The following is a 27,037-nucleotide window of genomic DNA, read 5'->3' as shown; positions in this document are numbered from 1 at the left end:
ACAGGTCTGTGCTACTTCACCACAAATGAGAACCACTTCATGTAAATGAAAACCACAGGATTTTCATGTTGTGCCCTTCAAAAACAACTACTACAGTTAACCTTCTAAACAAAATCAGTCCCTGAAATTTATCCCCCCAATATTATCCTCACAATTAAGAATCCTACAGAATGTAAAGGCAAGAGGACTATTCCAGTGATCCCTGTTTGATTTAGTGACGCTGGCTGCTGAAATGACTCTGCTATTTTCTTCACATGGCTTTGAGTTTAAGAGGCCAGTCTTCCCTGATGAAAAATATAATAATTTCTAAGATACAGTAGTCACAAAGTCTATGGTGTTAAGAAATTGAATAAGAAATATTACTTTGCAGTAATCGTTAACAAATGTGGAAAATGAAATTCTGACTTTATAATGTAAATGTGGCTGGAATTCTTTCTTGGAAGATAAAATCAATAAACATATTCTCAGAAATAAAATATAATCTTTGAATATTATCTTCTAAATTTCCCCACACTCTAAATGCTTCTTGTCACACATACACACAAAAGATATAGTGTGCTTTATAAATGTTATGTATGAGAAAGTTGATGATGGGAATGTGTAAATCTACACATGTTCAGTTTAATGTCTAGAATGTAACTGACATCAGAAGTAAAAATATATGAAACCTTATTCATGTAACATTTATTTATTTATTATTATTTTTGCCTTTTTTGTTGTTTTTATTTTTATTAAAGTTATAAAAGCACGTAGATTTAAGGATTAAATAATTCTACAAAGTTTCTCCCAAGAATTCTACAAAACAAAAAACAAACAAAAAAGGTCAACGGACATCGTTCTCAGAGGCACTTCTTTTAGGCTTCTTTTTTCTTTCTTTTTTTCCCCCCACTATTACCCCATGACTTTAAGTGACATGCTGCTTCTTGTACTTTCGGTTTTAGTGCTCTCCATTGACTCTCCACTATGGAGAATGAGGATTTAGCTTTCTTTCCTACCCTGTCTTCAATGCATACTGGTATTCAGCCTCCTGCACATCTTTTCCAAGGGGCCTCCCTGAAGCAGTTTTTAAGGACTCTCAGGCTGCATGCCATGGCAAGCTTCCCAGCATCTCACCGTGGTTGTCTAACAATTACTTATCGAATGCCTACAAGATACTAGCAACTGCACTGGTTCTGCCCTTGGAACATTTACAGACATGCAAGGGACACTGACTCATAGATTGATAACTAAAGAGAATGTGTTTCAGGCCATATTAGGGCTATGCCCAGGCTTCTACTGGAATATATCATAAATCCCTGTCATTTCAAATTACAAATTTGTTTTTCCTCAACATAAAGTTAGCTAAGGAAACTTGAAATTATTAAGTGCTTATGTTAAGTGTTAGCTTACAGTCTTGACTTACCCTATTTATAACAGTAAAGTGATTCTCATTTTTTTAGAACATGGGGCATGAGATTTCAGCCACTTAAATGGGAGAAATGATGCTATAATGACAGTTCAAAATCAGAGGTATTCTCTTTTCTATTTTTAATCCTCTTAATGACATCATTTATTGTCTACTGGAAATCCATTTAGGAAATCATGTTAGTCCACTAAGCACTTCAGATAAGGTGATTTCATGAAGCATTCCAACATTATCACAATGAATTGCTTTCGTACACCATAAAAGAAAAAGAAGTAAGCAGAATATGGCCTGCTGAAGGAGTTTACAGTTTTACAGCTCCTCCCACTGTAGCACATAAGTCACTCAGTTACAGTTAACTTTGGATTATCCCTCACAGATTGAAAGCCCAACAGCCATCACACACTCTGGGCCTGTGGTGCCACTCGTATGTGTGTATCTAAATCAATGATGAGGGTATCGGAACCGATACTGGACATGGAGATGGCAAATTACAGTGAAGTTTTGGACCCAACTTACACAACTTTGGAGTTTGAAACTATGCAGATTCTGTATAATTCAAATGGTGAGTTCTCATCTGCTTGTAGATAAAAAAGAAAAGTAAGTATAATGAGAGCAGGAAAACTGAGCTTCCCAGGTGGTGGTTCCATGTGTTTTATTGCTGGAGAATTCAGGGCTTGTTTTTTAAGGCCACAAATCTGAGGTTTTTGCGCTTCATCGCAAAATTTAAATTAATAATGCTATGGCTATCTTATGTTTGAGATGGAAAAAGCTTAGCTATGCATAATAAAGTAACCTCGGAATTCTGTCATGGGCCAGTTAGATAGAAAGAGTAGTTTCAGCAGTTATTTTATTTACTGTAAATCACAGTAATGAGTAATATTGGCAGGTTGGCTGTAAAGTATATTTTCTATGCAACATTTAAAATGACATATGGAAAATTGTCCTTAGAACACTGGAGAGTTTTACTGGTTGCCTTCTTTCATTATTCCAGTTCTCAACTGCTGCTGATGAGAAACTGTATTTAACATTACTATCAAGTTTTTGCATTGAACACAAATATGAAAAGAAATAAGGGTTTATATTATAACTGCACTTGACAAGCTAATGTTTAGCCTCACAAAGCTCTTGGTATTTATATACTGTAACATTTTAACTTTAAATAAAACATGACTTGTTTAGGGCTCATGTCTTTATAGAATACAGTTTACTACTGACTTTGAATTTAGATATTTTTTCATGTAAAAATTTTGTCCAAGATCAGTTATAATTGTTAGAACTCATAAAATCTGCAAATTATGTATGCTTTGGAAAATTCTGTGTGTGTGTGTGTGTGTGTGTGTGTGTGTGTGTGTTTAGCTCAGGACTGAGAATATATCTTGTACTCAGGATATCTTAACGTTCTACTATGCTGTACAATTTCAGTGACTGCTGTAGCTGTAATATTTGCAATAAACAACAGGGAAGATTTCTAAACATTTTCAGAAGATGAATTCTGAAATTTTAGCACAAAGGGGTTAAAATCAATTGACAGTGCCTCTATCAGGAAGTCACTATTTTTAATCCTTATGTTTAGACTTGACTAAGGTATTTAATAAAGTATTTACCTCAATAGACTCATGAATTTTTTAAAGGCTATAGATTACTAAATAGTAGGGACAGATTTATCATAAATATTTACTAAAACAACTGACTTATATGGCTATTTCCAAAGTGTTGTCTAACTTGTTTTCTTGTAATAATATGTAAATTCTTGTTAATAATATGTAAGTAGGACATTAAACTGGAAGCAAGAGTTGAATATTTTTTTTTGTTTCCATATAATCTTCCAGAACACAGTCAATCCTTAACACTTCTGCCATATTTCTAATATCTATTTTGTTTATATTATCAATAGAAAAATTACTGGCATTTAAATTCTAAAATGTCACATGATTACCCTTAAGCATATTCTCACTGAAGATTTTTGTAACTTTATGAAGTTATATATGACAATATTTGTCAACTCAGAAGTATTAGTAAGTAGAATACATATATTGTCACAGAATGTAATTTGGACATAACAGTCTTTGATTTTATCCTTTTTATATTGGAAATATAATAATTAATTGTTATATTTACATTATTATATAATTTATTATTAATTAAAGTGTATAATATATTCTTATTTATTTAATATATTTTGAGTACATAGATAATTGTAAAGATGTAGTAAACAATATTAACTAATTTAAGAAATATTTAAGTAAAAATATCGATGTGGATTTTTGAAGCGTCTTTCTTCAAAACAATTACTTCTCACTTTATGGAAGGCGTAGTTCTAAGAGCTGGAAGGCAGAGGGGTGACTAAGACAGATAAATCCTCTGACATCATGAAGTTTTTATTCTATGTGGAAAGATGGGTAATAAATGAACAGACCAAAGCATATTATAATTTTAGAAAATGAGGTGGTTAGTTTAAAATATAAGCAGGGTACTAGGTTCTACTTGAAGGGCAAATGAGAGATGACTCTTTTAGATGTGTGTTTACAGAATGTTTCACAGAAAATGTGACATTTGAGCAGAAACTGGGTAGCCAGCTCATAGAAATTCTTGAGGAAAAGCTTCCCTTCCAGGCAGAAGGGTTAGCAAGTATAAAGGCTCTGAGATGGGAACAGACTTCAAGGAGAAAAAAAAAAAAAAAGAGGCAACGTTACTAGAGACTAGTGAACAGGATGAAAAGTAGTGCCAGATAATGGGATCAGAGAGATGGAAGGGGAACCTTTTCACTCTGGGCTCTGTAGGCCATGGGAATATGTGTAGGCTTTATTTTGTATCTAAGGGTTGGATGCAGAAGGCTAATGTGATGTGAATTTCTTATGCCAAGAGCACATTGCCGGCTTTCTGATAATAAACAGTAGGGGAACCAGGGTGGAAGTATTCGAGAAATTAGGTAGGAAGCTATTGCAATAATCCAGGGAAAAGATTATGTTCGATTGGATAAGGGTGTGGCCATGGTAAAAGGCTGAAAAGGTGTGGATTCGATATGTATTTTAAATACGACTCGTGGATTGGATGTGAGCAACAAAGGCGAGAATTCAGTAAAGGCCAGATTATTGGCCTTAGGTACCAGATGGTACCACTGACTGACTAGGGAAGACTGAAGGAAGAACAAGTTCTAGGAGAAAAAAAAAAAAAAAATCAGAGTTCTATTTTTGATACATTAATTTGAAATTCTTATTAAACTCCAAAGTGAAGTTGTTCAGTAGGTATTTGGGCATTTCAGACTGATACCCATGGGAGACATCGGGCCTAGAAATAAAATGTGGGGATTTTTCATCATACAGATGATATTTAATATCATGGGACCGGATGAGCTTCCCTAGGGAAAGGGTATAGTTGAGGGACTGAGCCCTATGGTATACCAAATTTTAATCCTCCAAAATACGAGTGGGGAGTTTGGAACGGAGACTGGCAGAAACAGCCAGTGGATAAAAGGAGAGCACTGGTGTGGAGCTTCCAAGAAGTTGAGGAAGGGACTATTTCCGTCCCATGAATAATTAGTAGGCCAATTTATGTAAGAAATACTCAGTACTAACTTGCACTCTACCACTTTGTCTTTCTTTAACAGATAGTTCTGTCCCAGAGACAACAAGTATGAATACCACAGATAATGGTGTCAACTGTCTATGTGCTATATGTGGGGACAGAGCGACAGGAAAGCACTACGGCGCCTCCAGCTGTGACGGGTGCAAGGGCTTCTTCAGACGCAGCATCCGCAAGAGTCACGTTTATTCCTGCAGGTACTTGAAATGCTCCTTCCCAGAAGGAGATCTTTAGAGGTGTTTCAAAATGCCATGCAAGAAGTAGAGGAATAAAATTCAGAGCTTTCAAATTTCTGTAACTCTAAGAACAAAATTTATAAGCGACATGAAAAGTGAGGATGTGTGGGTGTGTATACACATGCAGTCACACGGGTGGTTCTTTTTTATGAAACATCTTAGACTTATAAAATGTATATTAAAAAATCCCCATGCTTACCACCCAGTTTAGACCAATATAATTGAAGCCTCCAGTGAACACCTCCCCTGTCACTTTCTCTTCCTCCCCTCTCTCCCAGAGGTAAATACCATCTGAACTTTGGTGTTTGTCTTTTCCTTGTGTTTCTTTATTGTTTCTCCACGTTCATATACCAAGAGCCATATGTAAATCTGTATTTAAATGGTTTCACAATGCACGTACGTTTCTGCATATTGCTTATCTTTTTAGCGTCATCACGTCCTGAGTCTTGGAACAAAATTATAAAAAGGCAGGTGACTTTGGTAGCTTGTTGATGTTACTGAATAAAATGAAATTTTCAGCTCTAAAGTTTTAGATGTATTTCTTGTGCCACAATTTTGTAATTGAATTTAATGTTTGTCTAAAATGTATTTATATTTTATGTATCACACGTTTCTAGTAGGCTTTTTAAAAAAAAGTCAACATCATAGCATGATTTAGGGTTAGATATTTCCCTTTGAGTGTTCAGAATGACACTTCTTGAATACAGATTATATCTGTGTTAAATATGGGTTATTAAAAAATGACTGACTTTAACAGAAAAATATCTGTGTGTGCTCTGTCTCTGAAAGTCATGTGTAGGATTGTTAAGGTGTTTTAGGTACAAGTTGGTTGTTTGGGAAGAAGTTAACTCTTCCAATATGATGCCATTTGACTTCTAGGGATGTGGGAAAAGTTAAACTAGTGTTCTCTAGTAATTTTTTTAGGAGAGCTTAAAGTAGGTATAAAAATCTAAATCATCCACTTTAAAACCTTCTTGGTAAACAAAAAAGAGTATGTTCTTGCTTTTATATACAGCCAGACTCGAGAGGTGTAAAGTAATCAAGCAGATTTCCTTCATCAAAAGCATTTTCTCTATGATTACATCAAATATTGAGTGCTTCTAAAAGATTAATAACTAAAATACATACAAAATAACATGTAAAAAATACTTTTTACAATTTTTAAGTTATGTGTTCTGTTGAAGGTGAAATATATATATATATATGTATATGAAAAATGACCATCCAAGCAACTAAATCCAACAGCAACTTTTTTTTAATTTAATTTTTTACTTTATGTTGGACCATAGTTGATTTACAATGTTGTGTTAGTTTCAGGTGTACAGAAAAGTGAATCAGTTATACATATACATATACCTATTCTTTTTCAGATTCTTTTTCCATAGAGGTTATTACAGAATATTGAGTTGAACACCCCAGCAAGAACTTTTAAGAGTCAGAGAATGTCAGCACACAGAGCTTTCAAGATTTCCACCCTTCCTGTATGAGAAAAGTGGGAAAGAAACGTTCCCATAACAAATTTTGGAAATTTAAAAACTATTCCAACGACATGTATGGCTTTACTCCTCCCACCTTCCCATCATGAATACTGCTGCCAACTTAGCTTTCTTTACATGTATTGGTATTAAGCAAATGCCATGATTTTCCATTTGGAAAATATTATATTGATGTAAGTTTAGGGGCAAAAAGGTTTTTTAAGCTCAGGTTTTGCTGATCTCATAGTCTTTTAAGTATGCTCAGTTAACAACCTGTGACGGCAAGTTTTCCCTATTTTACAATTGTGGGTTAACTTGGAAAGTTAAATAACATTTTCAAGTTCTATAGACAGTGAATGTTGACCTGGGAATCAAGCTCAGGTCTAATTCCAGAGACTGTACATTTTTTTTTCTTTTAGTATGCAATTCATTTTTTTATTATATTCACAGAGTTGTACAATCATCACTACATTCAATTTAGAATATTTCACCATCCTATAAAGAAACCTCTTAGTACCCTTTAGTAGTCACTCCTCATTCCCCCCAACTCCCTCCTCACCAATATGAGGTAACTACTAATCTACTTTCTGTCTCTATAGATTTGCCTTTTTTTTTTTCTTTTTTTTGCGGTACGCGGGCCTCTCACCGTTGTGGTCTCTCCCCCGTTGTGGAGCACAGGCTCCGGACGCGCAGGCTCAGCAGCCATGGCTCACGGGCCCAGCCGCTCCGCGGCGTGTGGCATCTTCCCGGACGGTGCACGAACCCGTGTCCCCTGCATCGGCAGGCGGACTCTCAACCACTGCGCCACCAGGGAAGCCCAGATTTGCCTCTTTTGCACATTTGACATAAACGAAATTACACAATATGTGACCTTTTTTTCTGACTTCTTTCGCTTAGAATAGTGTTTTCAAGGTTCATCCATGTTGTAGCATGTATCAGCGCTTCATCCTTATTTATTGCCAGGTGTAATATTCCATTGTGTGGGTACACCACACTTTGTTTATCTGTTCATCAGCTGATGGGCATTTGGGTTGTCCCCACTTTTTGGCTATTATGAATAATGCTGCTATGGACGTTTGTGTATAAGTGTTTGTGTGAATATGTTTTCATTTCTCTTGGGTGTATACCTAGGAGTGGAATTGCTGGGTCATTTGGTAACTCTTGTTTAACTTTTTGAAAAACTGCCAAACTGTTTTCCTAAGCAGCCACATCATTTTGTATTATAAATAACAGTGTGTGAGAGGTCCAGTTTTTCCACAACCTCATCATTTGCTGTTGTCTGTTTTTTTCTGATTATAGCCACTGTAGTGGGTGTGAAGTGGTACCTAATTTTTCAGAGACTCTACTCTTTATACTTTATTCAATTGCCTCTTGATATGTAATTTGGAATTTAGAGTAAACTCCAATTGGATATGATGTAAAATTAATAGAAAAATTTTTAAATAGAGAAAAGCGTGAAAGTTCAGAGGAGTGAAGTTCCCCGTCACACTGAAATCATTTAGCAGTAAGCATTAGAATTTGTATGCCACAAATTTTAAACTAGGTTTGGCTTTCATGGCTCAAGATAGAAATGATCATGGATACTGGCCAAAAGTGAGATATCATTCAGTTTTGTTTTATTAGAAAGACTGCATGAGAGGTGAGGCTTGTATTTTCATGTCGATCATGAGATTAGAAAAGTCATAGTTAATTGTTCTTATACATTCTTTCTGTTGATCTAAATTTGACTATACTTTTTAAAGTCTGTCTGATTTTTTTGATAAATAACAGTTTTCTGCAAACTAATATTTTTTTTGGCGTTGTAGGTTCAGTCGGCAATGTGTTGTTGACAAAGACAAAAGGAATCAATGTAGATACTGTCGATTAAGAAAGTGCTTTAGAGCAGGAATGAAAAAAGAAGGTAATAATATATAACATAATGATTATTAACATTATTGATGAAAAGTGTTATACACACATGTTCTCATTTAATCACAATAACCTTTACATGAGTTCTGATTATCCTCAGTGAAGAATCTGTGGTTCCTCGAGTTTAAGAATTTACTCGAGGACACTGATACCCACTGGTGAGTGGTAGAGCCTGTCTTTACCTGCTGACCGATTTGACATGTTCTATCCACTACTGTGTAATCCCTGGCAAGAAAATTATTGTCTGAAAAAATATTCCAATGTCTTGTTCAAAAGCTAAATGGTAAACTATATTAATAGGATGCAATTATAAATGAATTTTAAATGAATTTTAAATTTTTCATTCTCAATAACAGTTGAATATCTTTATTAATTTCATAAACATTAACTGAAAATTGACTTTTCATGCATTCATTTATTTATTTAACAAATTTATTGAGCACTGCTGCTCTCCAAACACTCTTGTGGGTGCTGAGGTTTCAGTAGTGAACATACTGAACAAAATAATCCTCCTTGTCAGGGAGCTTATATTCTATTCAAAGACAGAGACAATGGACTAGATGCTCTATTTTAGTGTGCACTAATTTCATTTTGAACATATTAAATAATCTAATTATATTATCCTACGTTCTAACTATGGTTAATTTAGCAAAACAAATGTGTTTAGCACATTTAAATGTTTGGCAGGGCATAGCTGCTATACAATTTTTTGTTTGTCATTTTGCCACATGCTTATCCCTATCACTATCACATACAAAGAGATATTTTTCAGAACTGTTTCATATATTATTAAAAAATTAAATCAGATATGTGAAAAATATCAAACCGATCTTAAACATAGTTTTTTTCTTTGTCACTCAGTATTTTCAAGAGACAAAAATTCCATTCATTTCATTCAGTTGCTAGCCTCAGAAAAGAAGGCAAAATAAAGTTCACAAAGTTAAAGGAAAAACACTTTCATTTCAACCTGACTTATTTCTAGTGGCCTATTTGGTAGTTTATGGGATTAATTACATGCTTTGTCAATTATCTTCATTCATTTCTACTTGAACCTCTGCTTCACTCCTACCAATGTAAAAGCAAACCACGATTCTACAATTCCATTAAGAGTTTTACAATCTGCTAAATAAAATTATTTTCAAAAACAGTGAAAGTATATCCTATACTGTTCATAGAATAATGTATTAATTTTTCCTAAATAGATTAGGAAGTAACTTTTAGCTTTCAAAGTAGATATATTTTTCTTATTTACACTAATAGCATAATATTAAGGTTAGTTAGATGGAAACGTATGTCAAAAAAGGTAGCTGCAAGATAATTACAAATGTTCACAATATCTTTTAGCATTTTTCTAAAGATTGGTCATATAAACGAAATTCATAAAAGCATAACTTACTTTTTAATTTTTTTACCTCCATGTATACATTTCCAAATGAGTCAGTTTAGGCTGAAAGTCAATGACAATATTTGCTAAAAAAAGGAGAGAGAGGAAGTAAGCTACCAGTAAATATGATTTAAAAATAAAATATTAATGATTCACTCTAACTAAAGATTACTCACTCTTAAAGGCAAGAAGTTTAATATTTTCTCTTTCAAATTAGTGGAGTTGATAGTTAATACTAAGTTTGGTTAGATAGCAGATTTTGGCATAGAAATTGGTGAATTTCTTTAATAAAAGAATAATTACAGAAAAAAATTCTGATAGTTTAATGTCTTATCTTTCCAGCAGAATTGGATAGAGCATTAGTGTAAATAATTTAGGGGCTACAGATTTTGTTTCCATTCATTTTGGTTAAGAGAAGATAATTTTACCTTTTAAGGTTTGAAATCCAACTTTGACATCTGACTTCTATTATTCTATGTATTACAAGTATACAAATTCATACTAACCCTCTCCCTCTTCCTTATTTTTAAAAATTTAGTTTTCAATAAAAAATTTGGGGATACACTTTATTCTTTTTTTTTTCCTTTCTGAAACAAAGAGATCTCTTTCTTAGAAGACTTTCATATAAATACTTAATATTTCTTCATTGTTCCAAAATGCTGATATTCTAATCTCAATGTTCTCAAGAGAGACCCCTACATGCTGCAATTTTTGCCTTATTAATGTTTGTAAACTGTCCTGAGGACATTGTTTCATAAGAGAGCATAGGATTGCGATCTGAAAATCACCTTAACTAAAATAAATTTACTTTCCATTTTTGCTAGTGTTTTAAAAGAAAAAGAAAAATGGGAGTTTCAAAATGTATGACTCATATTTTCTGACAGTGAATACACTCTTATCTTTGACCTGGTCAATCTCACAGGTTGTACTCTTCCTCTAGTTATCTTATGGTTTTATTAACTTTGAGAGAATGGAAAACCAACCTCGTAAAAATACAGCATGGCTGAACTGGCTGACCCAACACTTTCTAACATGAATACCATCATGAAGTCCCAAAAGGCAATATTTTATGAACTGTAGTGACAAGCCTGGCTCTTTCTACTTTAAAAATGGTACAGAATGAAACATACCTTCAGTCATACTTTTCTCCCTGCCTCAAGCACCCCCCTCCAAGGTCTTTTAGAGGCATCCCATTTCTCCTTTTATAGTAACGTTGTTTTTACTTCAAACTGTATATTCTGAGATATATCGAAGAAAACTGAACAGTAAATACTGTGATTTTCTCCCCTAGCTGTGCAAAACGAACGTGATAGAATAAGCACCAGAAGAAGCACATTTGATGGCAGCAACATCCCCTCCATTAACACACTGGCACAAGCAGAAGTTCGGTCTCGCCAGGTACTGCTGCATTACTGCTGCACCAGCATCCAGCCCTGTTTAATAGAATCAGATGTTTATTTAGGCATAATACTAAAATGATTTAAGTTCATTCAAATGTGCTCATTACTATAATAAATTACACCTATGCAAATTGAAGAATTTTACTTTGAAAATATTAGTTGGACTGTTGACTCAATTTTAACTTTTCTTGGGCAAGTTCCTACTTTTTAAATGGAAAAATTAAATGCATTTCAGTCTGAGTGTTAAAAGTTTGTTTGCAAGGTTGATTTAAAATACTTAATGCATAGCACAATGCCCTGGGAGCAGTATCTTGTTTTACTGATTGAATCTGGAAATCAATTATCACAGCTTTGGGGGTGTTTAGTTGAGGCCTATCATTAGAGCTTCCTTCCTTGAAAATGACTTCTAGATTCAAGAACTCACCTTAACATCTGCTTTGGAAACAGGTGTGTTTTTTTTGTTTTTTTTTTTTGTGGTGCGCGGGCCTCTCACCGTTGTGGCCTCTCCCGTTGCGGAGCACAGGCTCCAGACGCGCAGGCTCAGCGGCCATGGCTCACGGGCCCAGCCGCTCCGCGGCACGTGGGATCCTCCCGGACCGGGGCACGAACCCGTGTCCCCTGCATCGGCAGGCGGACTCTCAACCACTGCGCCACCAGGGAAGCCCTGGAAACAGGTAGTTAAGGGAAGAACCAGAATTTAGAAAACACAGGAACTTTATTATTTGAAATTTCTAGAATGAGGATATCAGTTCTAAAGTTAAAAATATAAGTGATTAGTTATATAAATAAAAGTAAATCACTTAAGAATCAAATAAAGAAACCTTTTGAAGAAAGTTTGTTTTACCATTGCCCGTATTAGAAATGTTAATGGTATTTTTCTATTATAAAGCAAACAACGAAATAGCTATTAATCAGATTCTATAATGAGTCAATGCAACTACTTTCATTTTTGCTAACACAAGGGTAAATGATGAAGTTAACATCACCATTATCATCATCATTATTTGAAGATTACTTGATGGTCCTACAAAGTATTTCGAGACTGGCCTGAAAGGAACTGTGAGGAAATAGACCTACACTGCAGAAAGACATGTACACACACACACACGTTCAAAAATTAAGTTTAGAAGAACTTTTAGAAAGTGATTTTTTTCAGCAGAAAGGCATTTGAACACTACTTATATCTTAGATAGTTCAAAATTATATATCATTTAAAACATGTATCATTATACATTAAGATTTTCAACTTGCTGAGTCAAAGATTGGTTTCTTAACTTTATTTGGGTGGGCTTCCATTAAATGCAGCAACTTCTCATCTAAATCTTTTCTCCTCAGTTGGTAAACTTTATCCAATGGAAACTTTCCTTCATAAATTACAACAAATTAAAGATGGGCTTTCTTAATGGAACTATCATCTTCAATTAAAAATAAAATCATACAACATAGTTCATGTGGATATTCCATAGCTCTTTGTATAGTCATCTTGAATTATGAAACTCCCTGAAAGTTGTGGTAACTTATTTTACAGGTTTGGCCAGAAAATAAGATAGTACTCCCAGACCATGGTGCTATGCAGCGAATGTTCTCAATTTAACTTGAATTGATAGGTATTTGATTTCTCAATTTTAAATGTTTAGTATATTTCAAGATACTGTGACAATGACAGTGCCCACTTCAATGGGGCTTACTTATTGCAGTTGTAGAAAAAAGAGACATAGTGGTCTTGTGTTATGTTCAGTGATGAATTAATATAATGTTCTTCTTAATGCTAGATCTCAGTCTCAAGCCCTGGTGTGAGCACTGACATAAATATTAAGAAAATTGCCAGTATTGGTGATGTCTGTGAATCCATGAAACAGCAGCTCTTAGTCTTGGTGGAATGGGCTAAATATATTCCTGCCTTTTGTGAGTTACCACTGGATGATCAGGTATAATTTAAAGAGATTATGAATGCTTTAAAAAATGTTTTTTGAACTTTGCTAAGTTTTTTCTTTTAATTATATTTATAGTAGATTTACTATATTGGACAAAGGTTAAATTATCTGAGAGAAAGATTGGTTTTCTTGTTCATTCTCTTTGAAGTTAAACAGTCTATTGAGAAACAGACTGTTTAAATTCTATTTTAGGGGTCTTATAAATTTATTGATAGGATGAGGGTTGATCAAGCCTATGTTCTTCCCTCCTGAGGTTTAAAAAGCTTAAGTAAGGGAGAAAGACAGGTAGTAGATAACTGCCATTGTGAGATAAAGTATTGGAAGAATAAATGTCTGGAAGGCAAATGGTACCCCACTGTGTGTTAGTGTTTACTAAAGGTGCATATAAAATTCTTCAGAAATACCAGGCCACTTCTAGACAGAAACCACACAAGTTGTGTTGGTGTCTTTGTAGGCACTTTTATGCACTTAACATATAAAATTGTGCCTTTCATGTTGTCAGTTTTATTCTAGCATTTACTGTATAAAAAGTATAAATCTGGTAAAAAAAAAAAGATCTGTAGAATTGTGTTCTGAAATCTACTGAAAATAGAATTCAGATGTAGTGATCTTTTCCTAATATAGACATTTTCATGCTTTGTCATATGTATATTAAGATATTTTAGTTAATAGTTAAAAGTTCACTTTCCAATATGTTTAAAGAAGTAGCTAAGATACTTGTCTCTACCTTTCATGGTTTATGAACTCTAATTTTCCCCAGACTTTCTGCAAGGTTATGCACATTGGAGTTTGTCTGATAAATTAACCTGTAAGCAACCTTCAAGTTTATCTGTTTTATATTTATTATTACATTATTTATTGTAAATGTAAACATACTGGAAAGTACTGCCATTTAATCAGTGTTAACAGGTCTATAAACCTTGACTATTCTAGAGGGAGGGGGAAACTGCTAGTTACCCATAAAAATGACCAGCAGTAGGGGCACTGATGAGACTTAATCTGACTTTTTCTTTGAACCTGCAGAATTGTAACAGAACTTAGTGGCTAAAATACAACTTGAATGTTAAAAAAATTAGCTGATCTCATTTCTCAAGTGACCTTACACTTCAGATTATCAACATACTGTATTCAAATCAGTAAAAAAAAAAAAAAAGTATATCAATATAATATAATGTTTTAATTACTAGCATCAAATATATAAGTTCTCAAAAATTGAGATATTTGATATTTTGAATTATCTCAAGGAGCTTAACTCACCAGCAGTCTAACGTTCTGATGTCTTGAAGTAAATAAAATATTTAAGTTCTTTAAAATGAACCAAGGGAAAAGGAATGCTGAACATCTTTGTAAAAAGTTTTTACTTGTATAGTCTTGAAATATTTTTAAAGAGTTCTTACCTGAAATCAATCTCCTTTTTATATTCACTGTTTCTAATAAAGCAATCCACTTTCTTAACAAAAAAAAAAGTAGTTAAGAAGTTTAATGTTCTAATTAGTCTATAAAGATTAGATTATTAGTTTCAGATTCATTTTTAACTCTTCTAAGTAGTATATAATATTCTGTAGATGTAAATAATTTGAAAATTTCCAGTTCCCCCAGGTTAAATAAAGCATGATATATAATATAACCAGTGTCTATTTTTGTACCCTCTGACCAATGCTCTTTATCACTGATAAACAAAGACAAAGAAACAATCAAAGGGAAAAGTACATGATTGTTTAAAAATCAAAGAAGGGCCAAATATTTATATAACCAGAAAATAAGTGATCACAGATAGTTAGCAGTTATATTTCTAGGAGAGCATTTCACCTGGTTACAAAAAGAAAATACTGTGAAATCTGAAATCATTCTTAAAATGTTCTGTAACTCCCTTCCTGGTATGAGTCATGGTTGTGGACATATCGTAAAGATAGCTTGGCTCAGAAGGTTATTTCAGAGTGAATAATGCTAAATTGCTAAAACTTACTTGTCTCACCCCAAGCCATATAAGTAGGGTTATGTTATTTATCAGTTTTATATTTTTATTACCACTCTTTTTTTTACAAAAGTTGCTGACATGTATTAAGACAATGATTTAAAATTGGGAAATTGAAATCCTGTAACTTGTCAATAATAGTTTTCATTTACTAACTGACCCTTTAATATAACATTAATAGCCATGGATTGGTGAATCTCTATTATGGATAAGGCACTCGGGCTTCAAATGCATTATATATTACATTATTTTATTTAATACTCTTGGGAGCTCTGTGGCATAAGTTTTATAATCTCTTTAAAAACTTAACAGCTTTTAAAACTGAACCATATATCAGTTGAATTCACTCAGTGTATTCATCAAACAAATATTTCTTATGATTACTGTTCAGTTTTAGGAACTGTGAGTATCCAGCAGTAAAAATACAGATTACACCACTATTCTCATAAAATTTGCATTCTATTTGGGAGAGGCAGACAATAAAAATATACAGATAATAAGTAAGTTAATTCTAGGTGGGGAAGAGTTCTATAAAATGAAATGGGATGAGTTGTTGGAGAATGACTGGGAGAGGAGTGGTAGCAGATCCTTTAAATTGGGGATTAAAGAAGATTTTTCTTGAGACCTGAGTGGCAAGGGGCTAAGCATGTCAAGATCTGAGGAGAAAGCATTCTGGTTACAGGAAATGCAAGTTCAAAGGCTCTGAGGCAGGCAGGCATAGTGTGCCTGGAGAAAAGTGAGCAAAGGATGCTGTAAGATGAAACCAGGGACGTGGGCAGGGGGGCAAAAGCATTGAGCCATAACCTCACGGGAGGCCATGGTTGAGGTTTTTGGGTTTTATTCTAAGGACGGTAAGAAACCAGTGAAGAGTTTTTAGCAGAGGAGTGATATTAAGTGATTATTATTATTACAAGATATCATCGTAGAAGCTCTGGCAAGAAGGACTTAGGATGGAGGAACCAGAAAGGAAGCAGGAATACCTAGTAGCTCTTTGGAGTGTATTTTGGTGGGCCAGGCGAAGAATGACCAAGGCTTGGCCAGGGGCCGTAGCAATGGAGAAGCAACACTAGGATTTGCTGTACAATGAGAGAGGGATCCAAATAGACCCTTGTTTTTGGTGTGAAAAAGCATTTGGATGATGGTGCCATTTACTAAGGAGATGAAGATGTTGGAGAAGCATTACTTTGATGTGTTAAATTTGAAATGCTTCCTAGTCTTCCTACTGGTGCTATTCAGCAGGCAATGGCGCTCCTTTGAGAGCTTAGTGCAGAGTTAAAGGTTCAATCTAGAAAGTGTCAGAACCCAGATCCCCCATACTCATTTCGCTATGTCACCAATCTTTGTTTTCCTTTTGTTTATTCAGTTGATTATGTATAAGAGATCTTGTTTTACATATATTTTCTCCTTTAGTCCTCATAGCTACACTTTCAGATTTTTATCACTATGTCCATTTGATAGACGAAAACAAATGAGTCCCAAACATACTGGTGGTCAGCTAACCCAAGGTTAAAGAAGAGTAAGTGGCCAAGCCGGAATTTGAACTCTGGTTTGTTTGACTCTATGCCCAAACATCATTCACTCCCAAACACTAAACTGTTCTGCTTTTCTTTTTCTTTTTTTTTTGCTGCCATTGTATTGACTTGTTAGTTTTAGAAATTTTGAAAAGTAAAACTCTGTTGATATGCTAAAAGTAGAAAAATGGAAGCCTTAATCATGGCAAGAATCTATGAGTACTGTAGTTGTTAAAACAAAAAAAGTCCCAGTCTTAAAGAATACTAAGTTAATCAGGCTTATATAATCTTTTAATCATTATATTTTATAATTAATTGTTAAACTTGGAATTTTTCATTAAGGTGGCACTGTTGAGAGCTCACGCAGGGGAACATTTACTGCTTGGAGCTACAAAGAGATCCATGGTGTATAAAGATATTTTGCTTTTGGGTAAGTTTTTTTTTTTTTAATTTGAGAAAAAATTATGCATGCTTCGTGCTTCCATGGGGCCTATTCTGTATGTACCAGGCATCATAGACACTGCCAAATGGTTCTGTCACTTCACAAATTGGACTTAGCTGGTCAGGTCCTCACTCAAGCCCTGTTTTTCCTTGCCGTTAATTCAGGGAAGTTCAGAGTGGATGTTCAGGGTGCACTAAGATTTACAAATAAAAGATGTTGCTCAATAAACATAACATTGAGGTATGTTTAAATCATATCAGGACAAAGAGTTAGTGATTTGTGTCACCATCTTATGGAGTCCCAGTGTTGTTTCATATACTCTCAGTGTCTACCTAATAATTATAGTATATATTATTTTATACTCTTCTAAGGAACGTGTTTATCTCCTATGATCTCATTGCCCATGATATGCTACAGAACCCCCAGTTAAAAAAAAATTTTTGTGACAACGTCTGAAAAATTCTGAGAGTTAAAGAGCAGTGCTATAACACACAAAAGTAGGATGGCAGGTGGGATAAGACACAAAGGAAAAGCTTGTGTCCTCATTAAGGAAGTGCCCTGATACCCTACTTAACGTATAAAGTTAGGTTTCCTGTTGGGATGTTTGAGATCCCTCTAATGTTTATAAGCTCTACCTCCCTCTGGCTGTGTGAAATGATGATTAACTTGTCTTATTCCGTTTTTGTGATAGATATTTTGTCCCAAATATAAATAAATTGAGCATAATATCACAATAGCTAATATTTACTGAGGACTTACTATGTACGATGCATTGCTTTAAGTGCTTTACATGTTTATATATACACTCTCTCATTTAATCTTCACAATAACCCTGAGGGATATGTACTATTATTTTCAGCCTGTTTCGTAGGTGAGGAAATGAAGGCCAAGAAAACTTACCTAAGGTCACAAAGCAAGTAAGGGATAGAGCCAGGATTCTAAACCACATGATATGACTGCTTTTAAATTCTGTTAAACTTTCTCTCACATTTTTAGTTCCCCTGCAATAGTGTTCTCATTATAAATCTGAATACAATATACATAGAAATCAAAACAGTTTTACTACATAGTTCTAAATTGTTTTACCCTAAATAATTAGGTACTTTCACTTTTCATAAGAAGAGCAGGGCTACATTTTTTGAATAATTTTGCACATTATTATTTCTACTGAAGATTGTCTTTGCCTGCAGTGAAAGAAGTCAGAATATTCTGGTTTGTTGACTCTCAACCATTGCGCCACCAGGGAGGCCCTATTCTGTTTTTTATAAAACCAGAAAAAAATTTAGCAGCTATTTTAGGGGCTAAAATAAGCTTCCAATTTTCTAATGTTTTAGAAGCTATAATAATATCATATTATAGCCCGAGACTTTCTAAGGTAGAATGCCTTTAGGGATTAGGTGGTCCAGTTCTCTGTCCAATTTCTGAACTCCTTTGAATACAGCCCTGTAAAGTGATCATCCCGCTTCTACTTAAACAAGTCCAGGAAGAGAGAATTTACTATTTAATGAGGAAACTCATGAGAATATACATGCTAATTTTTAAAAATCAGCCTCGTCTACTTAGGTTTATTAAAATTGTGTCTCAGTAGTTGTTACATGTATATACACCTAGACCACTAAAGGAATGCCATTTTTAGTTCACTGTAAGCAAGAGAGATTCTTTAGGTTTTGTAATATGCTCATTAATGAGTAAAACACTAATAGATAACTGATATTGTGGAAAGCTAATCATTATATCTTGTTTCTCCCTTGTCAATAATTAGCTTGCTATTAGTCTGTACTTTAGTATTATCACAAGTGACCGAGGCTGTTAAAATGCATGTGATCATATTATCAATGTCATTGATCCTGTAAGTGTTCTAAAATTTTTCTAACATAACTAACAATGTTCTTGAAAGAGGAAGTACTATTCCTGTTTCTTCAAGGGAAGACCATTTAAAATATTGGTTTGTAAAAAATTAAGCAAAGTCTGACAATTTTGTGTGTGTGAGGAGGGTGATTGTTTTTTTATTTTATTTTATTTTTTTACCTAGGAAACAATTACATTATTCACCGCAACAGCTGTGAAGTTGAGATTAGCCGTGTGGCCAACCGGGTTCTAGACGAGCTGGTCCGACCATTTCAAGAAATTCAGATTGATGACAATGAATATGCTTGTTTGAAGGCAATTGTATTTTTTGATCCAGGTTTGTTTCCAAAGTTCCGTTAAAACTAATTGCAGTGAAAATTAAACTACTTTTTAAATACTGGAATATTTTCTGTTGCACTCTAGTAAGGTTAAGTATTTAGATTGCCCTTTTTATTCCTTTATTAGATGCAAAAGGGCTAAGTGATCCAGTAAAGATTAAGAACATGCGGTTCCAAGTGCAGCTGAGTTTGGAGGACTACATCAACGACAGGCAGTACGACTCCCGGGGCAGGTTTGGGGAGCTGCTTCTACTCCTGCCAACGCTGCAGAGCATCACTTGGCAAATGATTGAGCAGATACAATTCGTTAAACTTTTTGGGATGGTTAAAATCGACAACTTACTTCAGGAGATGTTACTGGGTGGTGAGTATATTTAAGAATTTCTATTTTATTTATTAACATCATACTACAGTACTTTAGAGCAACTTGACCTGTTTACCTTTTGTCCATGATGTAATGAACTCAGTATTTTATATTTAGAAAGTCTGCAAAACACATTGGATGGGAACAGAAATACTTGAACACATTCAAACCTCCCCTCCATTTGTACTCACCTCCACCATCTTTACTCTACCCTGTCCCTCTTTCCTCAATTTTCAGATCCTCCCAAATATGGTAAATAGAACTATATCTCCTATTGTTAGTACTTCTTGGAGTATATTATATTTTTCTATGCCTTGACTCCTCTAAAAGGTCAAGGATATCGGAATTGCAACAAAACCAAAAAATATATATAGTAAATACTTTAGAAATAAACATTGTGCTCCTGAAGTAATTAACTGACACAACACAATGAAAAGGGAAAAACGAGATTTCATTGCTGCAGTAGATGTCAGGAATAACTTAGGAAATCATTTATTTTGTATTCTGATCTAGATTAAATTTCCTTATAAAATCACTTTATTTTAGTTTAGTTTAATTTTAGTTTTCTAGTGCTTAATGTGTTTCTAATGATATCTTTCTGAAATAAAAGTTGTTTATGCTAGTAGGGTGATCCCAAATACTGTAAACTTAAGGTAAGTGATTCTTGGAATTGCCTTAACAACAGGCAGCAAACCTAATGATTCCAGGAAACTGCACAGAAGGTCCATTATTAATATACAACATAATATGACACAACATTAATCTAACCAATGTACAGTGAAAGCTGACATTGTCTTTAACATGGCAGTGGCTCTATTAATTTATTTTTGAATTTCCAAAAAGCACTTTGCAAAAATAGCAATATTCAAGCTGTCAATCAAAACAATTGTTCCAAGGTAAACTTGCTGTTCCTGATTAAATATCACTAATGCAAGCATCTTTTTATCTTCTGTAGGTGCTTCCAGTGAGGCTAACCATCTCCATCATCCAATGCACCCACATTTATCTCAAGATCCATTAACTGGACAAACTATACTTTTGGGTCCAATGTCAACACTGGTTCATACAGACCAGATCTGTAAGTATCTGGGCTACTTTTTTTTTTTAGCAGTACGCAGACCTCTCACTGTTGCAGCCTCTCCTGTTGCGGAGCACAGGCTCCGGACGCGCAGGCTCAGCGGCCATGGCTCACGGGCCTAGCCGCTCCGCGACATGTGGGATCTTCCGGGACCGGGGCACGAACCCGTGTCCCCTGCATCGGTAGGCGGACTCTCAACCACTGCGCCACCAGGGAAGCCCCCTGGGCTACTTTTGAAACATAGTATTTCTTAAACTTAATTACCTGAGAAAAGGTGGAATTTGGGGAAAGAATCTATTTGTGCCCAGAAATTATAAAAATTGGATATAATTTCTTCTCCAAGATTTAATTGTGGGAGATTGTGAAGCAAGTCACTTATTCTTCTTAGGTATGAGTTTTCTCCCTAAAATGGAGATGTGAGTACTAAATCTTTCTTCTTCATAGGTTTAGGAGCACAAAAGAACATACAGGATGTCCTAGCTTTGCCTGGTAGTACAGGACCATAAAAATAACTATACAAGGTGGAACCATGCAAAGGAATCTTAATAATCAACAGGAAAATTATGATTGCTTGTGACCTTTAAATACATTTGTTAAAACATCAAGAACTCTTTTAGCTATAGGTTATAAATGTATAGGGAAACTAAAAAAAATAGTAGTTTTAACTCTCAGTGCACCATAATTTAAAATATTAATAACACTGAGAATTAATATGTTTTATTTTTTTTTAAAAAAAATATGAAGAGTAGTTTAAACACTGCTTGCCATGTTCTCTTCTAATGACTTACAAGAGGAAGTGACCATCTTTGATGGATTTTACTCTTTTGGAAGTTTGGGTCAGTTTCCAGCATTTTATCCTTTGCATTTTTAATGTCCTAAAATATCTCTGAGAATCCATTTGATGTGAAGTTTTTTGCCAGTTTCACTCCCTCTGGGACCTCTTCAACGTTTTCCGTGCAACTGGTTCCTCATTTCTGTTGACAAGCTTTCCTTCACTAAGTTCTTGGCTGAATTTTTAGGGACTCAAACAATGGTAGTGTCAACATTTCCATCGTCAGCTCTTTCTTCTATAACTCCATTTATGTTCGATTTGAATTTCACTTCCAACATTATCACTTTTTGTTTCTTTACTGCACATTCTCCCCTTTTGGCCAGTTCTCTTTCAGCTGTCCATTTTTGCAAATTGTCATGTGGATTTGTCACTGAGAGGGAGACGAGGAGGCAACACAACTACACAGTTTGTTGTCAGTGTATGAACTGAAGGAAATATGTTCATTGAATAATCATGGACAGAATGAAGGATGTGATGTGATTGGTCACTGATCAAAATGCACGTCTATTATTTTAGGTAATTATTTGTAGACTGAAGAGTTATCAGTGAAGTTTGTAACACAGTGAAGTTTGTGAGTATGCAATACTCACAGTTAATTACAGTTAGCATGCTAACTGAAATCTGAATCATGTTTTCAAAAGACTGGTGCTATTTAACTAAGCTGTGACAACTGACATTCATGTATATCATAATTGTGCAAAGCGTGGGCTGCTTAGGCTTCCTTTAGTTCTTTGGAACTAAAATGACTATATAAATGCTAGGGATTGCTAGTAGATAGTTAATCTGATATTATTGCAGATTTAACACAAATTTTATTTTTATATGTCACATTGGAGATGAAAAAAATCTCTATTTGACAAAAATATCTAGAATTAATTGCTTCTGAATTCATACTAATTAATTCCAGATTTACTTTTGATCTATTGCCTCTGAACACTAAACCAGCTACCTCACTGAGATGCCTTCAGTTATTGTGATACAATTATTATGGGTACCAGCATTGCGTACTGAATTTACAATTGCCCTTAATAACTAGCTACAATGTTGTTTTACCCAAATGTTCAGTGCAATGCGACAAAATTAAGTGAGTACCATTCCATCTGACTGCTACCTAGTGGTAGGGAGAGTAGAAGCTACAGAAATGCATACTATCACTGCTGTTCTTTAGATACACACACTGGTAGATCTATGTGTAAATAGTGTATGAAACACAAAGTTCTATGAGTATACGCCAGAGGCAGAAATGAAATTGTTAGAAAAAAATACAAATGATGTATACTATAGCACATTTAATCTGTGGGTCCCAATGTAGTTGAAAGACATTAATTTGGGAACATTCTCTTTTGTTTTTTCCTTGAAGTACAGTTGATTTATGAGGGTATATTGGTTTCAGGTGTACAACATAGTGATTCAATATTTTTATAGATTATATTCCATTTAAAGTTACTGGTTATATTCCCTGTGTTGTACATCACATCCTTGTATCTTATACCTAGTAGTTTGTGCCTCTCAATCCCCTCTTGTGTCTTCCCCTTCCCTCTCCCCAACTTCTCACAGGTAACCACTAGTTTGTTCTCTGTATCTATGAGTCTGTTTCTGCTTTGTTATATTTATTCATTTGTTTTATTGTTTAGTTTCCACATATAAGTGAAAACATACAGTATTTGTCTTTCTCTGTTTGACTTATTTCACTATGTATAATACCCTACAGGTCCATCCAAGTTGTTGCAAGTTCCATTCTTTTTTATGGCTGAGTAATATTCATATATATATAAATGATATATATATATAATATATAATATTCAATATATATAAATATATCTATATATATATTTTTCACATCTTCCTTGTCCATTCATCTGTTAATGGACACTTAGGTGGCTTCCATACCTTGGCTATTGTAAATAAAGCTGCTGTGAACATTGAGGTGCATGTATATTTTCAAATTAGCGCTTCTGTTTTCTTCAGATATATACCCAGGAGTGGAATTGCTGGATACTATGGAAGTTCTGGTTTTAATTTTTTGAGGAACCATACTGGGACCATTCTTGCAAAGCAGATGTTACCACTTTCATTTAATTCATAGTCTAGAGCAGAGAGAGGCAAGCCCAACACCATACCAAAGAGTCTATGAAGTTGTGTCTCTTAGAGATCAGTTATTCATAAACTTGGAAAATAAAACACATTAACAACACATTGAACATTGTAGGTATCAACTGACAAGAAAGCTTAACAATTCTGCTGGTGGTTAAATCCTTTACTTTTTAAATGCTAGCTTTGTAGTATTTTAAAAGCATGTTTGCTGACCCCAATCTTTTTAGAATCACATCATCACACTTTTTATTTATATTTTCCCTCTCTCAACATAATATTTAAGAAATTCATTTGTAAAGGAAAACTTTGCTTTGCTTGTGCTCATTTGGAACAGTTTATATTTTACACAAAGCAGAATATTAAACACAAGCATACACACATATTTAAGTTCATGCATATTTTCTTGGTCTTTTAGAGCAGACTGCTTGAGTGTTAGATCCATCCTAAATATCCAGGAATAACTTTTAAAGCAAATTTGGTAATTCTTTTGTCAATTAAATTATATCTAAAGACATTGTTTCTAAGTAACTGCTAATTCACACTTAATAATATAAAGTTAATATATTAAAGAAAACCAGGCAAAAAGGGACTGTTCTCATTTTGTATGGAATTTTTAAAAACTGTTTGGGAAAAAAAAATCTAAGAAGTTTGCAATGCCTCAGTCTGATCATTAAACATTTTCTATTTGTTCTGTTAAATATACGGAATAATAATGTGAGTACTAAAATAGTTCAAGCTTTTAAAAATTATAGAATGGCTTCTAGATTATTTTGTAATATGGTTAAAATTTGCCAATAGAAAGAAATACTGTTATCGACAATGAAGTATTCAAACTGTAACTTATTTTTTTAAATTACTCAGTGCTCTTTGCATTGACAGGGAAGGGACTGCCAAGTGTATTTGTAATAGAATAACTTGGAAGTGACAAAACCAGTATTTTTTAGTTGCTTTTAACTACAACATAGATTTCAAAGCACTTGAAAAGTTATCTTACCTTAATTTTTTTATGTCATCTAATGTTTGAATTAGTAAAATCTAAACCAAATATGTTTTATTTTATGTGCTTTTTTGATTGCGATTTTGATTTACAATATAAAATTTATATTGTAAGATTTGGGAAAAAACTAATTCTTTTCATTTTAACTTTTTTTCTGCTGGGTTTATGAGAGAATCAGATGTTCATAAATGCTATTAAGAAAGTAAGAAGACACCTTAAAGTGACTGTCAAGATTTTTAAGTATGATTTAGTTTAATGCTAATTGGGACAGTAAGATGGGAGTGCATCTCCAATAGTATGTCAATGACCTGATAATGTATTATAATCACTACTTTATATATGATCTTTTAAAAACATATCCAAAATAAAGTAATGCATATTGGTGTCATGAAGGACTTAATGGGATGGGCCAAGGTGACTGTCACCATTACATACAATTCTCTGATTCTTTTTTTAGCAACTCCAGAAACCCCACTTCCTTCCCCACCTCAAGGCTCTGGACAAGAACCGTACAAAATAGCTGCAAATCAAGCTTCAGTCATCTCACACCAGCCTCTCTCCAAACAGAAGCAATTGTGAGAATATGTTTACTTCTGAACGGCACTGCATAAATGTGAAAAGTTGTTGGTCTTGAAATATCTCAGGATAGCACTTTTGGCAAACTCTTAGCCAAGGCTTCTTCATGGTGCTGTTATAAGATGTTATCCTGTTTTCTTGTTTATATGCTCATTTTGTTTGTTGTTGCTATTGTTTAAAACCTTTAGATGCAACCAATGTATATCTGAGCTTCAATATGTTTATATAGTATAAACTTGTACTGTGCATGAACCAGTTGAATCTTATGTACTACTTTCATTTGTTGTCTTATTATTAATTTAAATCTGTAAATAATTGCTTATGGTGATGTGATGCAGAGCTAAGTATTCTTTTTTGACTGCGAACAGTAGATCAGAAATCCCAGATTAATATTAAATGAACCAAGTTTTTAAATAAATTTTAAACTTGCAAATTCAAAAAAGAAAGCAGTCAGTGTAGAATAGGGTATATTTCTTTGAAGAAAAATCACTTGTGGGTATCCCGTGACTAAGAAGTATCTTTTTGGCCCACAGTTAAATATGCCTATATAAAGTTTAGAAAATTATAAATAGGCATTCCATAGATGACTGGGTATTCCTTGAAATCTGCCTATATTTGAAGATGTATGTTCAAATAAAACATGTTAGTTTTATCAGTTAGGATACAGGTTAAACTGTAAAAAAGAAACTCTTAAAAGAGTGGCTCAACCAAGACAGACATTTATTTCTCTCTCCTAAAACAATCTAGAAGCAGACATCCATTGACTAGAACTTAGCCCATGCCCCCATCTTGTTCTCGGGGAGGCTGGGAGTGTTAGGTAGAAAACCTTGTGCCAACAAAAACTGTACATCACTGGGCTTCTGCTATCGGGTGACAAAGTAGCCATCTATCACACACGTGTTGCCTCATTTAATCCTCAGAGCAACCCTGTAAGAGAAGTATAATTATCTTTCTCTTGTAAAGGGAAGAAACCTTTAGCTTAGAGGGTTTCAATAATGTAACCAAAGTTCATTAACCTAAAAAGTAGGAGAGCCATATTCAAGTCCAGGTCTGGTTTAAGGAGATTAAATCTTTGGTATAGAATGAAAATGTGAGCTTCTTACTGTGATTTTTAAATATATGCAATTGAGTGATGATTGAATATTATCCATTGTGTTACCTGTTAACACATATTTACATGTAAATGAGTGTAAATTTGTTGCAACATGAATAAGAAACCACTTTTGTACTTTACGAATCTTCCTCCTAAAAACAAATCAAAAAAAAAAAAAAAAAACCAAACTTTTGAACGGATTAAAGAAACTAAAATATATAACAGGTAGGTTATGATGAAAGCAAAGACAAATTTAAATCAGTGGCTCAGCACATTTTCAAAAAATCCCGTGGGCTGAGGAATGTAGTTCATTGGAGCCCAAAACTATTTGACAATTTGATATTATCTAAATCTGGAGCTCATTTAAAACAATTGACAGGCTGCCTCAAGAAACAGTGATGCCTCCCTCTCTCTTTCTCATTCTCACACACACACACACACACACACACACACACACACACACTTCATTTGCTGAAGCAGGGGAAAACTGATTTAGTAATTATTAATGATATAAAAAGGGTTCTCCAAGCTGCAAGAGGCTGAATTAAATGATTTTTACAGAACC

At 34.1% G+C, this 27,037-nt stretch overlaps 1 protein-coding gene across 2 annotated transcripts; it reads left to right on the top strand.

The window, feature by feature from the left end:
* Nucleotides 1–1,831: 1,831 nt before the first annotated feature.
* Nucleotides 1,832–25,382, top strand: HNF4G (hepatocyte nuclear factor 4 gamma; the record flags this gene model as incomplete). Of its 2 annotated transcripts, none has more annotated exons than XM_082674465.1 (10): nucleotides 1,832–1,967; nucleotides 5,013–5,184; nucleotides 8,504–8,598; nucleotides 11,282–11,388; nucleotides 13,163–13,318; nucleotides 17,153–17,240; nucleotides 19,285–19,437; nucleotides 19,566–19,802; nucleotides 20,758–20,880; nucleotides 25,261–25,382. In XM_082674465.1, 10 exons carry the CDS (start codon nucleotides 1,832–1,834, stop codon nucleotides 25,380–25,382), a joined length of 1,389 nt encoding a protein of 462 aa, XP_082530591.1. The 2 variants fall into 2 exon arrangements, with proteins under 2 accessions (XP_082530591.1, XP_082530590.1); XM_082674464.1 differs by having other exon boundaries at nucleotides 1,832–1,985.
* Nucleotides 25,383–27,037: the final 1,655 nt, after the last annotated feature.

The sequence above is a fragment of the Grampus griseus genome, assembly GCF_964374135.1.
Source record: "Grampus griseus genome assembly, chromosome: 17".
NCBI classification, from domain to species: domain Eukaryota; kingdom Metazoa; phylum Chordata; class Mammalia; order Artiodactyla; family Delphinidae; genus Grampus; species Grampus griseus.
This window is presented reverse-complemented; position numbering and strand designations above follow the sequence as displayed.